Source organism: Lemur catta, chromosome 7 (genome assembly GCF_020740605.2).
Source record: "Lemur catta isolate mLemCat1 chromosome 7, mLemCat1.pri, whole genome shotgun sequence".
NCBI lineage: Eukaryota > Metazoa > Chordata > Mammalia > Primates > Lemuridae > Lemur > Lemur catta.
This window is the reverse complement of record NC_059134.1, coordinates 81,059,430-81,077,547: the sequence shown is the minus strand read 5'-3', so window position 1 is coordinate 81,077,547 and position 18,118 is coordinate 81,059,430. Positions and strand designations below refer to the sequence as shown.

Sequence of the window (18,118 nt, the reverse complement as noted above, 5' to 3'; positions counted from 1 at the left end):
CCTGGAATGTTTATGTAAAATATAAAGACGATCTAGATGATATCATTATATTCCCTATTTCTGTAATTTTTATATTAAAAACCACTAAGGACTCGTTATGTAATTTTTCCAAAACACAGCATTTATTACAGGTTACTCTAAATCAGATATACCTTTCTCTGTAAACATTTTTTATGCTCATGTACAGTCTGGTCCCCTAAATGGGCATGATGAATAATATTAGCAAAATTGCTCAAGAAGTTTTCCCTTGAAAAACTTTCTTATTACCATCTTTGAAAAATAATGCATCTATTCTAAGAAAGGCTGAAATACAGCAATTTGAATTTTACTCATTTTTCACTCAAAAAGATATTTTTATTTTAAATGCAATTACCTGAGATTTTAACTTGTCCCTGTGAAAAGCCTAACAAGCAATGGACTAACTCATATTTACAAACAAAAAAAAAGAAAAATGACTATAGTAATGTAACTAAGATCTTATTTATTATACTGGATGTTCAGATAAATTTGGAGTGTTTATATCCTCAACAAAATCTGGCATCTTACTTAAGTGAATAAAGCTAAAATATTTTGTCAGTGCTCAGGTGAAATATACAATGAAGGAATTGATAAGCTAACTTTACTTCTGACAACTAGGGCAGTGAACAATTAGAACTTAAAAATGACATTTCATTCCAAGGTTGCAAGTACCATTCCAAAGTGAAACCAGTTAAAAAGACAGCAACATTAAAGTGAAAAAAACATAAATTTAGTTTTAATGGCTACAAAATATTTCAAATAGCTAACACCTCATTTGATTAAACTGAAGTATTGTATTTATGGAAAAGAAAACAAAAACCTAATTTAGTGGCAATGTCCTAGGTGACAAAACCTTTTAGACAAAATGACAGATAGCTATCTATAGAAAAGAAAGTACAGAGAGAAGATACCATTCCTCCATTCTCCAAGTAGCCCCCATGCAAATTCCAACATCAACAATCAATTCCCCAAAAATTTGTTTATAGTCTATGTCTTAACCAGTGTTTCTCCACCTTTTTTTTAATTCTCATTCCCTTAAGGATAGGTCTTTTAGTCTTAATCAACCAACTCCCAAAGTGTGAATAGCACAGGTACAGTATGTTTATGTATTGTATATATACCTGTGCTTTATGCATAAGAAGACTTTTCTGCCCCCCAAAACAAATTTTCACTAAGAATTCATGGTATAAACAATCAAAGGTTTACAGTATTAAAACATTTTTTTATTTCATGAATAAATGAGAAATATATTTTAGCACTTAGATATGTAGATTATTTCCAAAATAGTTTAACACTTAACTGTCAGTTGTATTACAATCAGTTTTCCTTGAAGTAGGCATTGTTCCCAGCTACAGGCAGTCCTTGTTTTGCCACAATAACGTGGGACCATAAAAATGGCCATGCAAAGCAAGCTTAATAATCAATGGGAAAAATGTGATTGTTCCATGACCTTTAAAAATCTGTCAAAATATTAAAAACTAGCAGTTATAAATGTAGAAGAAAATGCAAAAAAGTTTAAAAATACTTTGTTGTAATTTAAAATGTTAGAAACATTGAGAATTAAACTTTCACTGTAAAAACTAAGAGAAGTCTGAATAGTGCTCGTCTTTTTTTTTGTTTAATTATGATACTGAGTAAAAATCTTTTCTATACGGTGGCAAATTATCATATTCAAGTTTGGATCAGCTTCTATCATTTTATTTGTACTTTCAATGTTGTAAAATATTTCTGTATCCACATTATATATCCTCTAATGTGAATTTTTTTTTAACCACCACTTCCTCTGGGACATGTTTATCTTTTTCGTCACAACCACTTTCCTCATTTATGTTGGTAAGTTTGCCTTCACTAAGTTCCCCTGGATGCCTATCCAGAGTCTCTAGAAAGGCAGCAGTGCAAACATTCCCATGGATCAGTGATTTCTTGTGCAAGTCTGTTAATGTTCCATTCAAATTTCACTTCCAGCATTATTATTTTTCATGTCTTTGCTCTATTGCCATCTTTGTTGGCACTTTTGTAAAATGTCAAGTGGGTGACAAGGAGACCACACAAACTTCGTTATGAGTGAACTGAGTAGCAGATGCACAGGAACCAACCACTGGCAGAATTTGAAAGAAGTAACATGATTGGTCACTGATCATGAAGCACATCTGTTACGTAGTCATCTGTGGACTGAAGAGCTAGCAGAGAAATTTCTACTTCATGCAATTACTCACAGTTAATATATTGTGGTAAGTGAAATTTGAACCACGCTGCTGGGAGACTGGTATTACTTAATTAAGTCATGGTCACTGAAATTTTTGCCTGTGGAAACCGTGCAAATCAAGGACTGCCTATGTACCTTACTTGTTTACATAGGCCCAGACTGGCTTAATGCTGACTTCTGAGAAATAGCCCATCTTAACTGACCACCAAATAATGAATTTTAAAGCACTCAAAATGCAAAATAGTGCACACTGAGTGGATATTGAGGTGGTTTTCAAATACTTGCCATTTGGCAATCAAGCTTAAAATATATTTTAAATGACAGAATTTTAGAAATAGCGAGAGGGTCTTTAAAGACCCCACGGTTTGATACTACAAATTATCCAGCATGTTTATTATGAATTATTTCTCCTCCTTCAATTTCGATTTGCTCATACAGCCACTTGCGGTCACAGCGGCACTCAGCTCCACATTTGGTAGAGCCACAGGCGGGACACGCATAGAAACATCCTAAGCAGTCTTCATCGAGGCAGTCACAGAGGTCCATCCCACTGAAGATCAGGAGGCCCTGGCTGTCATAGACTTTACTCTTCGCTGGTATCACTTGTCTGTGAAACAAAACACAATGAATTACACCTCATCAATATATTATTTTTAAATATTTACTTGAAAATGCAGTAATGAAAGAAATTTACAGAGATAAAATATTTTGAATTAGGTCTTGCCAAAGTGGTACACAAATAATCAAGGTCAAGGCTTACTCTACAATCAGTAGTAAATGAACTCCAGGTGAGGAGACCTAACTCTAGCGTGTTGAGAAGAATCCAAAAAGCCTGGATATGCCTCTTGAAGTCCATTTAAAGGTCATTTCAGCAAGAGAATGGACAAAAACTTTGTCCAAAAAATAAGTACATTTCTGTTACAATGATTTCCCTTTTACCTTAAACAAACAAACAAACAAATAAAAAAGAATGGCTAGTTAATAGTGGCTAATTTTTATGGCTACCAATCTCTTCACTGTTTCATGAACATAGTTTTATCTTTATTATAGTATACTACCCTGTAGGTTTTGATACTGCAATTAAATCTTTTTCTTATACTTTCATGGACTCTAGTAAATTGAGCCTAAAAATATTTAAATGACTCAATGGTAAACTTTAACAGATACAATAAATGGCATATATAGAAATGTTGATTGTATTTAATACTTAAAAATAATTCCAAATGATTATACTATATAACAGTTGTTTTAAAGAGTCATATTCTAAACAATTTAATTCTTCCATTCATTCTGTTGAGTGTACCAGAACTGCATTTTTATTTCAGATGTGTAAAAAATAAAAAGCAACCTTCCATCCTCATAAAATTTAATTACCTTTCAGCTGCCACCCACAAAGCAGAGATATACCAATTACAGGCATACTTGGAGATATTTTGAGTTCTGTTACAGACTGCAATAAGGTGAATATCGCAATAAATCAAGTCACAAGTTTTTGATTTCCCAGTGCATATAAAAGTTATGTTATACTGTAGTCTATTGAGCATGCAATAGCCTTATGTCTAAAAAAGAATGTACATACCTTAATTAAAAATACTCTATTGCTAAAAGATGCTAACAATCTGAGCCTTCAAGCGAGTTGTGATCTTTTCCCTGGTGGAAGGCCTTGCCTTGATGTTGATGGCTGCTGACTGATCGGCAATGCTGTTTGATAGCATTTTACCCACAGTAGAATTTCTTTCGAAATTGAAGGCAATCCTCTCAAATCCTGCCACTGCTCTATCAACTAAGTTTATGGATAATCTAAATCCTTCATTGTCATTTCAACAATGTTCACAGTATCCTCACCAGGAGTAGATTTCATCTCAAGAAACTACCTTCTTTGTTCATCTCCAAGAAGCAACTCCTCATCCATTAAAGTTTTATCACAAGATTGCCACAATTCAATCACATCGTCAGGCTCCACTTCTAATTCCAGTTTTCTTGCTATTTCCATCACATCTGCAGTTACTTCCTCCACTGAAGTCTTGAACCCCTCAGAGTCATTCATGAGGACTGGAATCAACTTCTTCCAAACTTCTTTACATATTGACCTTCTCCCATGAATCACAAATGTTCTTAATGGCATCTAGAATGGTGAATCCTTTCCAGAAGATTTTCCATTTACTTTACCCAGATCCATCAGAGGAATCACTACTGTGGCAGCTATAGCCTCACAAGATATATTTCCTAAATAGTAAGACTTGAAAGTGAAAATTACTCCTTGACCCAGAATGTTTTCATGTTAGTAGGCATGAAAACAACAGTTATCTCCTTGTACATTTCATCAGCATTCTTAGGTGACCAGGTGCGTTGTCAACAAGCAGTAATATTTTGAAAGGAACCTTTTTCTGAGCAGTAGATCTCAACAGTGGGCTTAAAATATTCAGTGAACCATGCTGTAAACAGATGTGCTGTCATTTAGGCTTTGTTGTGCCATTTGCAGAGCACAGGCAGAGTAGACTGAACATAATTCTTAAGAGACCTAGGATTTTTGGAATGATAAAGGAGCACTAACTTCAACTTAAAGTCACCAGCTGCATTAACACCTACCAAGATAGTCAGCTTGCCCTTTGAAGCCAGGCACTGACTTCCTCTCTGTAGCTATGAAAGTCGTAGATGACATTTTCTTCCAATAGAAGGCTGTTAATCTACAATGAAAATCTGTTTAGTGTAGATACCTTCATCAATTATCTTTAGCTAAATCTTCTGGATAACTTGCGGCTTCACCTTGCACTTTTATGTTATAGAGACGGTTTCTTTCCTTAAACCTCATGAACCACTACTGCTAGCTTAATTTTTTTCCCTGCAGTTTCCTCACCAATCTCAGCCAAGACAGAATTTAGAGAGTTAGGGCCTTGCTCTAGATTAGTCTTTGGCTTAAGTGAATGTTGTAGCTGGTTTGATCTTCTATCCAGACCACTTAAACTTTTTCCATCTCAGCAATAAGGCTGTTTTGCTTTCTTATCATTTATGTGTTCACTGGAATAGCACTTTTAATTTCCCTCAACAATGTTTCCTTTGCATTCACTACTTTGCTAACTGGTGTAAGAAGCCTACCTTTCGAGTCTATCTCAGCTTTTGTCACGCCTTCCTCCCTAAGCTTACTCATTTCTGGCTTTTGATTTAAAGTGAGGGACATGCAACTCTTTCTTTAACTTCTCCACTTAGAGGCTATTGTGGGGTTATTAATTGGCCTAATTTCAATGCTGTTGTATCTTAGGGAATAGGAAGGCTGGAGGAAAAGGTGAGAGACTAGGCAACAATCAGTTGGTGGAGCAGTCAGAACACATACAACATTTATCAACTAAGTTTGCCATCTTACACTTGTGTGGTTGATGGTGCCCAAAACTATCAGTAATAACAACAAAGATATTGATTAAAGATTGCCACAACAGATATAATAATGAAAAATTTGGAAAAATTGCAAGAAATACCAAAATGTGACACAGAGATATAAAGTGAGCATATGCTGTTGGAAAAATGGCACCAATGGACTTGTTCAACACAGGGTTGCCACAGACCTTCAATTTGTAAAAATCTATCTACAAAGCACAATAGAGTGAAGTGAATTAAGATAAAACAGGTATGCCTGTACATAATATCAATGTTTTTCCAAAAAGTGAATCAATTCTAAGACATATAGTATGTTTCAATTATTTCAACTCTTATGCCAAAAGTATCTTGTTCACTTCACTGCTACCTTCCTAGAAACAGATTTTTAGAATTGAAAGGGATGTCTTAATTGTATATGAATAAAAGCCAAGGTCCTCAGAGGTTTTTACTAATTCCATGCTATCCAATCTAAAATATCTAAGGAGTAAATTCAAAATTTAAGAGAAAAATAGAGGACAATACAGATGTGAAACAGCAAGTTAACATGTCTTGAGTAACACACAGCTTACCTGTCTGAACCAGTGGTTGCATTTTTTGTAAGCCTTCTTTTTTCTCTTTTACCAGTTTCTGGGGCAAATTCAGTTTGCTTTCCTGGATTTGTAAATTGTAATGACCTCAAAGCTTTAGCAGTTCTTCCCTGAATAAAGGTAAACAAATTATCAACTCAAATCTTGACATCACACAATAGTAAATCTTATACTTAATGTTAATCCAGATTATTCCTTAAACTGGAAGATAGTCTGGAATACATAAGAAAAAAAGCTTTTAGAGCCCAAGTGCAAGAAAATTTGCATGGCCCTGAATCACACTCAAAGCTCATTGGTTCATTAATTAATGACATTTCCATTATTTGATTTCAATCTCTGGCAGAGCAGGAGCAGAGGAGGACAGGCATGGTGAAAACCGCAATCATCTGCTGCCACCATGAGAAGGAAGGTGGAAAACTGCTGTATAACCCAATTGCACATAACAATCCTGGGTCCTTAAGAAAGGGTTCTGTTATTATATTCTATGTATTTTTAAAAGCAAAGAAGTAATATAGTTTTAAGTTCTGAAACAGTATTATAATCTTTTTAAAAAGCATTGATAAAACAAAATTTTGGTGCTTAAGAGTTTAAGTAATAATTCAGAGCTAGAAGCAAAGAAAACTCACAGGCATTTAAAAAACTCAAACAAGAATGAAATAGTGTTGAAGGAGAAAGAAAGATTGAAATAAAAAGCAATTATTGCAAGTCACTTCTCTGATGCTCCTTTTAAGGCAGTTATTTCCATGTCCTTCATAAAAAGGGGAATTCATACTGCTATAAAGACCCCTGCTGGCTGGCATGTCCCACTGATTACTTTGGTATCAGAAACTAAATCTTGGCTTTGCCAGAATGTTCTAAAAGCCACTCCTAATTTCTTAGCACTAAAAGTTGTAGCTTGGAGTCTCAGGCATAGTGTATCCTTCCTTTCCCAGGTTTGCTTTATCACCCAGTCTTGACCTTGGGTATATGGAAAAATTCAGAAACACCATTTACTTTTACCTCCCCAACTTTAAATTCACTGTATGCTAATAAATAAAGTAATAATGTAAATACGATTTCTTTATAGTTCAATAAAATCTCACATTGTAGAAGTTCCACAGTAGGAAAAAATTACTATTATACATACATCTGATTCAGGTTTTCTTCTCTGGCGGTCCTCAGAATCAACATCCACACTTCCATTGATTATCTGTGTACATTTTGGACAAAGCTTCCAACCAGGTACAAGTTGTCTTCCAAATTTTGCACTCAGAAAAGTGGCATCATCTAAGTCGATTACATGCAAATTTTTTTTGGCTAGTTTTTTGTGTATGTTAAATGGGTCACAACATGACTTCTGCAGATCCTCAAATCTGTCAATGTAAATTTTTACATGATGAAAGCAAATTGTATTGTTCCCAGACAGTGTCATTCCAGTTCTAAGTTGAAGTAAGAGCATATCATTTGATGACAATTCTTGCAAAGTCTTGAAACCTGTGTGACGAGTATAGTAGGTTTTATGGCACTCATTTGTGGTACGAAGCTGGACTCCAACTGAACATGGATCCATCATTCTTGATTCCATCAAATTTTCCCACTTATTTTGTTTAGAGATCCCTCTTTAATAGGTCATGTGCTGATCACCCTAATGAAAACATTAAAGAGAATCAGATTTGTGCTGCAAATTTTTCATCTGGGAAACTGAAAAAGCATTTGATAAAATTCCACACCCATTTAAAAGCAAATGAGGAATAGAAAAGGTATTTACCAAAAGCCTACAATAACCATTATATTTAATCAAACATTAGACATATTACCCATAAAGTCAGAACTACACAAGAATACCTGCTATCACAGATTCTACTTATGACCACATAAGGATTAAAAAGGAAGAAACAAGAAACATTATCCAAAGATGATATAAGTATCTACAAGAGAAATACAAGAGATTCAACAAACTACTAGAACTAGTAAGAGAATTCAGCAGGCATGCTGGAAAGCAAAAATACTATAAGATACCTTATAAAATATACAAATCTTACAAAAGATATGCAAGAGTTTCCCTAAATAAATATAGGTATTTTATCATGGGAAGCCTGATTACAGTAAATATGTCAATTCTCCAAGAATCTATCTATAAATCCAATGCTGTTCCAATCAAAATCCCACCAGATATTCTACCCTCACACCCTGGGAATTTAGCAAGCGGGTCTGTGTGAAAGAGTAAAGGTCCCAGAAAGCCAAGATAATCTTGAAGGAAAATAAAGTTAGATTATTAATTTACTACGAAGCTATGATAATTAAAACAGTGTGGTACTGGTATAGATTAGACAAATATATTCATGAATAGCTTTGTGTATGACATGTGGTACTATAATCAATGGGCATGCCACATTAATCTAGAAAGACTTTTAACCAGCTAACATGTTGAAAATGAATAAGATCTCTTTTGCACAAACAAAAATCAATTACAGATGGAGTAAAGAACTAAATATGAAAAGAAAAACTGTAAAAATGTTTATGAGAAAATAAAGATGATTTTGTGATACGGGAGTAGGAAAGAATTTGTCAAAGAAAGCACAAATCCAAGAAAAAGACTGATACATTTGATTATGTCAAAATTACACACATTTCTGTATAACAAAAGGAGAAAAAACACACACCTGAAAGTATTGTCAGATTATCCCAAATATTCGAACAACTTCTGACTTCAATTAGAAAATAAAGAACCCATTGGAAAACTAAACAAATAGGCAATTCACAGAGAAAGAGAACAAAGCCAATAAATGCATACAAAGTGTTTATCTCATAGTTCTTAGGAAAATGTAAATTAAATATCATTTCTCAAACATTAGCTTGAAAAAGATTTAAAACTCTAATATCCTACTGCTGGCTAAGATGTGGCCAATGTGGGGGTGGGGGTGGGCGCAGTGGCTCACACCTGTAATCCTAGCACTTTGGGAGGCCGAGGTAGTAGGATCACTGGAGGTCAGGAGTTCCAGATCAGCCTGAGCAAAAGCGAGGCCTGTCTCTACTAAAAATAGAAAGAAATTAGCCAGACAATTAAAAATATATAGAAAAAGTTAGCCGGGCACGGTGGCACATGCCTGTAGTCCCAGCTACTCAGGAGGCTGAGGCAGAAGGATCACTTGAGCCCAGGAGTTTGAGGTTGCTGTGAGCTAGGCTGATGCCACGGCACTCTAGCTTGGGCAACACAGCGAGACTCTGTCTCAAAAAAAAAAAAAAAAAAAAGATGTGGCCAACTCTTACAGGCTCCTTATACTTTGGTAGGAACATACATTGCTGCAACTGCTTTACATTGTTCTGCAAGTTCTTGCAAATTAAAGAAGTACACACTACAAGACCAAGCACTTTGAGTTCTAGATGTCTATGCTGAAAAAAATTATCTCCAATATGAGCACAAGTTATATACAAAAACTTTCAGCATTCACTGTTTTTGGTAGGGAAAGATGAGAAATAACCTAATTGTAAAAGATGACAAATTGTGGGTTACTCATTCAGGGGACTTCTATATAACAGTTAAAATGAATAAACTGCATGAATTATAGGAATCAACATGGATAAATCTCAAACACAAATCTGAAGTGAAAACAATCTGCTACAAGACATATAGTTTCATCATTAATATAAAATTTTAAATATGTAAAACGGTATGAAGATTTATGGATGAGAACATTAACACATACTAAAATATACACGAGAGTAACAGATGCCAACTTTGTGGATACTTCTGAAGAGAAAAAAACATTTTCTTTTTTTTTCTCCAAAAAGAATTACAGAAAATAAGGCTTGGTGGCATGTAAACAAGTGTCTCATTATTTTCTATACCTCCTATTTGAAATTTTTCAAAGCAAATTAAAAAAACTAAGTTGAATTCTTAAGAAAAGATGCAACAAATGCAAGTCATTAGGAAAAAACTGCTGCTGAGAAAAGATGTGACCCATTGAAATATGGGTGGCGGTGGGGTATTGTGAAATCTAGGATTCTGAAATTTTACAGTTTTGAAGCTTTGCTCTTCATTAAAAAACAACAAAAAAAGTGGTCAGAAATCTTAAATACTTTTTGACATGGTTTCTGCAGAAACTATATAATCAGTAAAGCCACATACAAAGAAAAAAACCCTTGTCTCAAATAATAGAAAATGGTGAATAAATATACATCTGTGTTTTAAGTCAAAATACTAAATTTAGAAAGTTAAAAAATACACTTTGAAGTGTTAAAATTTTATTCAACATTTTAGCTGAAAAAATTTTAAAACTGGTTAAAACAGTGTTCTGTTTTAGCCAACTTTTAAAATTTAAGAAATGTAGGTCCCAAATCACATCTGATAAAATGGCTTGTGTCATAGTAATAATCTGCTTTTTGTTCAAACAGAAAATTGAATTACGATAAACTAAGGAATGGAAAAAGACGAGGCCAGAGTTAAGGTTACAAAACAACAAAATATGGGACAGTGTATCTTAGCAAATATGGGACACAAACCTGGCTCTGATCTTAAGTCAATACAAAGAAGGAAACTAAATCACCCATCCCTCAGCACATTATAGAAACTGCTAATGCTTAATATCTTAATACCACAGATTCATTATATTTGCAGGTAACTGTCACCAATTTGTAGCCACTAATCTACAACAGGATTTTTTTTTAATCATAAAGCTATTTCCTAGTGTTCAAAACTTGGGCTGTCCTGACAGGAAAAGCATCTTATGACTTAGGAAATTTATTTTAGAAACCTTATCTGTCCATAGTAATAATACATTTTTACCCTTTAAGGTAATTTTATTTACCCTATTAATCTTAATTTTAGGTAGAAAAAATATTATTTTTGGCTATTGGGGGCCTCTGTTTCCTTAGTTTCCTTTAATCTTGGCTAAATACACTACTTAATTCACAAGTTCATCAGCAGACTCTTGTAACTTGTGCCAGTGTGAAGTTCAATACCTATTTCTAAGGACTTTCTTGGAAACTTGGAAATATAATTAACTCTTATTTAATCTATTTTTCTAGTAAGTTTTTGCTTGGACATCTTCCATAAGAGCACAAGTTCCTTTTTCCCTCACAAAATTCTTTTATTAACATTAAACTACTATGAACTTTGGACTCTTACTTGGAGTGCAGAGTTAAAAGTTTTTTCCTTCAAGTTAGCCATGATGCTATCAGTCTTTGAAAACATCCCTTCTGGTAAAGAGTGGCTTCCAGCCATTTTGAGCTCTTGGCATACTTTAGAACACTATAATTTTTGGAGAAGCACTTAAAGGAATTAAACTGCCCCCATAATTATGGTACTACTTTCTAAGCAGCCATTCTCCAAGCGTCACTGCTGGGGTGGAATTATTTATTATTGTTATTGCCAGACAAACTGCAGGATGTTCAGCTAAATTGCAATTTAGGATAATATGCAATTTTTATCTAACAAATAATTATTTTAATTATGTCCCAAATATAGCTAAAAATTCACTGTCTGAAATTCAAATTTAACAGTGCATCCTGTATTATTATTTGCTAAATCTGGCAACCCCATTTTCTGCATCTTCCAGTAAGTAGAGATCTTTCCCATTTGATGCCAACTCCATATTTTACCTGTTGCTAAGAGAAAACTGAATTTCCTATGAGCAAATTACAGGACTAGCTCAGTTTAAAATTAAAATGTCCTACTGGACAAATTGTCAGTTACAGTAAAAACTGAATTTTACACACTGATTAAAACTCAGTGGCACATTAATACCATTCACACTTGATTGAACTATCAGGGTAAAAGTGCATACCCCCAGTTAAAGACAGGTTCATGTTTTAAGTCTTACATAGGTTAGCTTCCTGACATAGGTTAGCTGATTTACAATGAGGTAGTTTGCTCATGTACTGCCAAAAAAGACTACAACTAGCTCAAAAAGCATAAAATTTCTGGCAGTGATAAGTGATCACCGTCTGCTTTCTGAAAACTATACCCTCTGGTGGCTTCTCCTCTGTTATATTCCTCAATGTCCTCATTTCCAGATTTTCTGTCCTCTTCTTAGCTTAAGTTCTGCTATAGAGCTCTTTGGATCTATTCCCTAGCAATTGTTATTGCTCATTTTGACCTGTGTTCTGGCAATGTGGCCTAAAATTGATATTTTATTTTCTTCAAGTGACAGTCCAGCAATTTCATGTTGTTCCCTTTACCTACAGTACAGTGCTATGTTCTTCTTTAGTAAACTACCTAACCCCTTCCTTAACTAATACAGTCAGAAATGCACTGCTATTTGCTGTCCATGAACCAGCACTGGCATCAGCTGGGACCTTAGAAGTAACACAGAATCTCAGTACCAGCCCTAGACCCACTGAATTAGGATCTGCATCTAAAAAAAGATGTCCAGGTGATTTGTAAGCAAATTACAGTTTGAGAGGCACTGCTTCAGATAATTCAATTAAAAAAATTCTCCAAACATATTCTAAATTTTATAGAATATATCAAAAAGAGTAAGAAAACCACACATGTATTTGCCTTCCAGGAAGTCTGACACTAGGGAAGACTATAGGGGCAGGGAGTTTTAAATTTGACAAAATAGGGACAGAGAAAAATATCTGCTTCAATAGAAAACTGCACTGTTGAAAGCACAGCCTTTCAGGTTTTCACATTCTGATTATATGGGGCCTCTGAGTCTTTCAACGCCTTTGAGTTATTTTACAACTGTCAACTGTAGATAGCCAGCAGCAATGAAAAATAATTTTTGTCTATATTCTTATAAATTCTATCTTGGTAGAGGTTCAATGAACTTTCCTGCCCCACTGTGGAAGAAATCAGTTTTGCCTTCATTTGAACATTTATTTCAATATTCCTGCTCTATAAACATGTCTGTAATTTTTATTGTCATTTAAATTGGTTATAACATCTTAACTGTTCCCTTGTTAATAAGTTAAACAAAAATCTTCAACATGTGTTCATTTTCTGTGTGATAGTCATGATTTTACTCCCCTGTCCCTTTTTGTGGAAAATTATCTCTTAACATACGAAAAGATTAATTTGCTCCAGGCAATCATTTTGAGCAGTACAATACCTAGTATTCCTCATGGAAGAAGAAAACAAGTCCTGCTTCTTATAGGATAACAAGCAAACCAATAACAAACAAAAAATCCTAAATGTGTTCATTTATACCTCATTAATTTGGATTTATTTTACCTACCCCAATCTTAGAAAGATTCACCACCATACAAATGAAATCTAGGTTTAAATACTTTCAAAACTACACCTAGTGATGTAGATTTACAAATACTAATACTTACTTAATTCCTGAATGGGCCAATGGGCCTCCTAAGGCCTTTTTTCTTTTGACACTGGGTCTCATTCTTTTACCCAGGCTGGAGTGCAGTGGTCTCCCATAGCTCATGGCAAAAAACTCCTGGGCTCCAGCAATCCTCATTGGCCTCCCAAAGTGCTACAATTACAGGCATGAACCACTGCACCTAGCTCTAAGGCCTTCTCATATAGATGTTTGTGTACTTATTTATTTTCAAGGTCCAACAGCAAAAATACCTTTTGACAAGTTGAATTTTACCTGAGTCCTGTGTTCCTGGTTCTTTACCAGCCATAGTTAAAGAAATCCTCCCATTGTTCCCTCCACTTGACTAAGACTCAAGGATGCCTGACCCCTTATGTACCTATGACCAGAGCCTTTTGCTTCATTTATGAATTTATGAATGATTTGCTGAATTGCTTGTCCCTCCTTATCAACTGGAACAAAATGCCTGTTGACCAGCCTTTAAAGTTTTTCTCCTTCCCTCAAGTCCCTGAACTTCAGCCAACCCTTGGCCAGAGGCAGTGAACAACCCCTCCTGAACAGGCTGGCCTCAGGGGGAAACATTCTCTGGTCTATACTACAAGATAAAACACTCTTATATCCCACTTCCTCACACCTATTATTTTTTTTTTAAAACCTCTGCAATTATTAGTTTATTAGTATCATCCAGAACTCAGATGTTCAGTATTCCTTCTGAAATTACATAAACAAATGCAAATGGAAAGAATCCAAGCCAAAATTATATAACGAAACAGCACTCCATCACAAAAGCGTGTAAAATTACACAACGCTATTTTAAAATACTGGCACTTTTTAGAGGATAATCCCAAAAAACCACAAAATTGCCACATTGTTCCCTAAATTGCTGAGCAGATAAACATAACTTTAGTGAATCAGTTTGGGTTTTGTAAAGAAAAATTAAATTCAAATAACTTGAATAATTTGTATTGAGATGCAAAGTTTAAGTTTCACCTTTCCTCATCAATTTGATTCATAAAGGGGCAAACCACAATACAGGAAAATATAATGTATTTTTAAAATGTGGTATCATTTTGAAGGCTGGCCCAATTAATTAAAGATACTCTTAATGGAGAACCTCAAGTTTCCTGAGTAGTCCATATTTAGATAAATGGGAAAAGACATTTATAGCCATCACTTTCCTAGTCTTTGCTGGGACTAACATCAACAAAAAATGTAATATGGCAGTCTTGTATTTTAAGCTAACGCTTTTGGGGATACATTCTCAGGTCTTCTTTAATGTGGGAACTGCAAAATATAACTGTCATTACATGGTAATGGGAGTTAAAGAATAGAGCCCTCATGTAAAGATTAGAACATATTTTTCTACCTATTCTTTGTAACATAATTTACTCCTTTGAGATGCTTCACAGAGATCTTTTGGCCAGAGTTCTCCCCATTGCAGTGGTCCCTTTCCTCCTTTTGCAATAATCTTTTTTAAATTATCAAATAAAAGTTATTTTCTCAGTATATTTTGTGATTCTAAGATTAACATTTAATATTTTTATAGCACTACCAAAAGTGTCAAAAGAGAATGAAATAAATGTAGAATAGATTAGACCCATTCTACTAACTTAGGTAGTAAAAGTATTTGTTCCCCATATAATTTGAAAGCTGCCAGCTCAGGGAATTATTCAGCTTTACATCTTGAGTTTTAAATGAGCTCTTAAACATATCTCTTGCTACCCACTACCAAACTATAAGGTAGGTAAGGTTAGAAGGATTGAGGACCATAAGCAAACACATACAAGGACATGATGCTTGCAAGCCTCCTCTAATAAGGCAAGGTCTAGGACATTATCACAGGGTTTCTACAGGTATTAAAGCAGAACACCATCACTAACAAAACAGTAACAGAGGGAGCTGAGGATTAATCAGGAACTCATTTTTTCTTCCCAAATTTTTAGGGGAGATGTGACAATCTGTGTTCCAATATGTTGATTTCCCTTAATACAACTTTTTACTTTCTTACTAGCCTCCCAATTAGTCAGAAAAGTAGCATTAAGAGGAAATTTAACCAAATAAGAAATTTATTTAATTTCAACTCATAGGTCTTTCTCTTTCACGAAAAACAAAGTTTTCAGGAAATGTTCCACAAAAAAAAATAGGACTTTTTTTGCATAGTCTTACAACTTATAAAGCATTTACCTGGATTATCTTTTATTGAAAATAAAATAATATTATCTACCCCTACTACCTCAAATCAGCAGCTTTACTTATGGGCACACACACCTACAAAAGTCAGGCATCTTGCAATTGTGAACTTTTTTGTGTCTATTATCTTCAAATATCAACTATCTATATCATGTCAATGGGCATTAGCTGAAAGCTTCAAAAGCCAAGATGATAGTCTCAATCCTCAAGAAGACCCAGGCTCAATATGAATGGTAAAGAGAATTTAAAACAAAAATACAGCCCATAGTACCATTTAAAAGATTCGGTTAAAAAGTGCCTGTAGTTAATAAAAAGTGCCAGGTACAGCACTAAGTGCAAACATCATCTCATGAATCTTCACAACCTTGAGGTAAGTACTATCATCTCCATTTACAGATGAAGAAACTGAAGCTTACAACTGTAGTTACCAAGCCTAGCACAGTGCCTGCTATTGCTCAAGCATTTGCTGAATAAAAATAACTTTTAAACAAAAATCCTACTTTTGCTTTATATGAAGAATTCCTCTTAATTAGTTCCTATCAGTTTACTCTAGGCTCACCTAATGCACTCCCCTCACATTTTTAAATGCTTTGTCCTGTGTACTTTCAAGTCATTTCTGTAACAATTTAGCAAACCCTTCTGGCTTCCAAACCCCATTTGTAATTCCTTCCTATCCCTCTGGCCCTTAAAGGTCAAAGAGAGCACAAGAGGGATTTCAGCACTTAGAGGTTATCTCCAGACCAAGAGGAGTGGGTGAAGCTGTTCTCATTCTACCTTATTCTTGTTGTGGCCCAAACTGCCAAACAATACTTATTAACACTGTGGATATTAAATGACTGTGAAACTGAACTGTAACTATTTTGTTGAAATACTTTCACCCCTTCCTACAAAATAATGTCTGGATGCTTGCACGGTTTGTTCCAAATACCACATAGTCCAGGCCAAATAACACTACCAACAAAGCTCTTTTACACGTTATGCCTTTAATATCGTCCTCTCTTTTTGGAAAGCCTTTGGCCCTTTCTGTGCCAGGCAATGCTAACATATCTTTCAAGACACCATCAGTGTCATCACCTATCTGGTGAAGTACCCAAATACTACTGTTACAAGTCCTCTTTGCTCTCTGTTTGCACAACCCTTTCATAGCGCGTTGAAACTTTTTCTCAATTACCTCTCAGCTGCTGGAAGGCTGAGAGCTATAGGGTGCTAGTTTCCGCATCAACCAATGTAAAAGAATAACTTCAAGGACTTCCCTTTCCATATCACTCATCACATGATTTTTGTCACTTGTTAGTCTTTTCCATTACGTATAGAGCTGTGAGGGAAAGGGATCCCCAGATCCTGTTTACAGTTATGGCTTCTCTAGCACAACACTGGCACTTAATTGACACTTAACGTCTTTTGAATGAAAACATGTTCAGAAACTGACAGAATCTCACGCTCAGAAGGGCGAATCTCGCGAAATCATTATGACTAGACCTACAGGAACTGCAGTCAGTCCCATCCCAACCCTGTAGTGGTCACATGGATTACTGCCCTTACATCAGAATGACAGAATCCACCAGACATCCAACGAGCACCTACTATGTTCATGGTACCTGACTAAAAAATACACATATATATATGTATATATACATTACTTAGCCTCCGACCTCAACCAAATAGCTAAGGCCGAGAGGATTCTGATTTTGAAAATTCAAAACAAAATACGAGATGTAAGAGGCATACAGGGTTCAAGGCCACAATAATCCTAACTAGTAGAAGCCAAAATCATAGTTTTGAGAGCTCCGGGCCTCCTGAAGAGAAGCGACAACCCGCGGAGGGGACAGAAACTGCACCAGGCTTTGCCTCAAGCGGCCCTAGGAGAACGGGGGTTGGGGGTGGGGATCCGCAGGGCGGGAGGTGGCGGGAGGCCCCAGCCAGCCGCACAAAATCCCCTTCACGTGTGCGGGCCTCCTCTCCCATCTCTCCTCGGGGACCTCGGTGACGCCGCCCGGGCTCCCTTCCCACGTCCCCTCTCGTCCCCCGGCCCCCCTCCACCTTACCTTGAGCTCTCCTCAGCCCGGGTTCGAGCAGGACCCTGGTCGCCACTGGACAGAAGCGGTACCCGCTCTCCAGCTCGTCCCCGCGCTACCACCGAGAAGACGGCGGGTGTGGGCTAGAGAGGCTCAGAGCCACCATAGAGAGAAGTCCGGGAGAAGCCTAGAGCGGAACCGAGCGCGCGGCCTCTGGCGGCGGCAAGGGCGGGTGACGTGAATTGGCGAATGATTCAAGGCCAGGCGATAGTTGCTTCAGACGCTGACTGGTGTTTGCAGGCTCCACGATTAGGGAACTGAGAAGGCGCAGGGGGCCGTTTCTGACAAGATACAGATTCCACTAACTTGGATTGTGTTTGCAAACCTCTACACTTGTGCATGATACTAAACCTTCGCACCGAAATACCCCTAAACCCTGAAGGGGAGTGAGCGAGTTTAACGGACCCTTTAAAG

At 36.0% G+C, this 18,118-nt stretch overlaps 1 protein-coding gene across 1 annotated transcript; it reads right to left on the bottom strand.

Annotated features, from left to right (window-relative positions):
- Positions 1–726: 726 nt before the first annotated feature.
- Positions 727–17,795, bottom strand: LOC123642546 (ADP ribosylation factor like GTPase 14 effector protein). Its single transcript, XM_045557713.1, has 4 exons — positions 17,675–17,795; positions 7,310–7,807; positions 6,166–6,293; positions 727–2,831 (listed from the first exon to the last, which is right to left on the bottom strand). Exons 2-4 carry the CDS (start codon positions 7,745–7,747, stop codon positions 2,603–2,605), a joined length of 795 nt encoding a protein of 264 aa, XP_045413669.1. The 5' UTR covers positions 7,748–7,807; positions 17,675–17,795; the 3' UTR covers positions 727–2,602.
- Between the last annotated feature and the right edge of the window lie 323 nt (positions 17,796–18,118).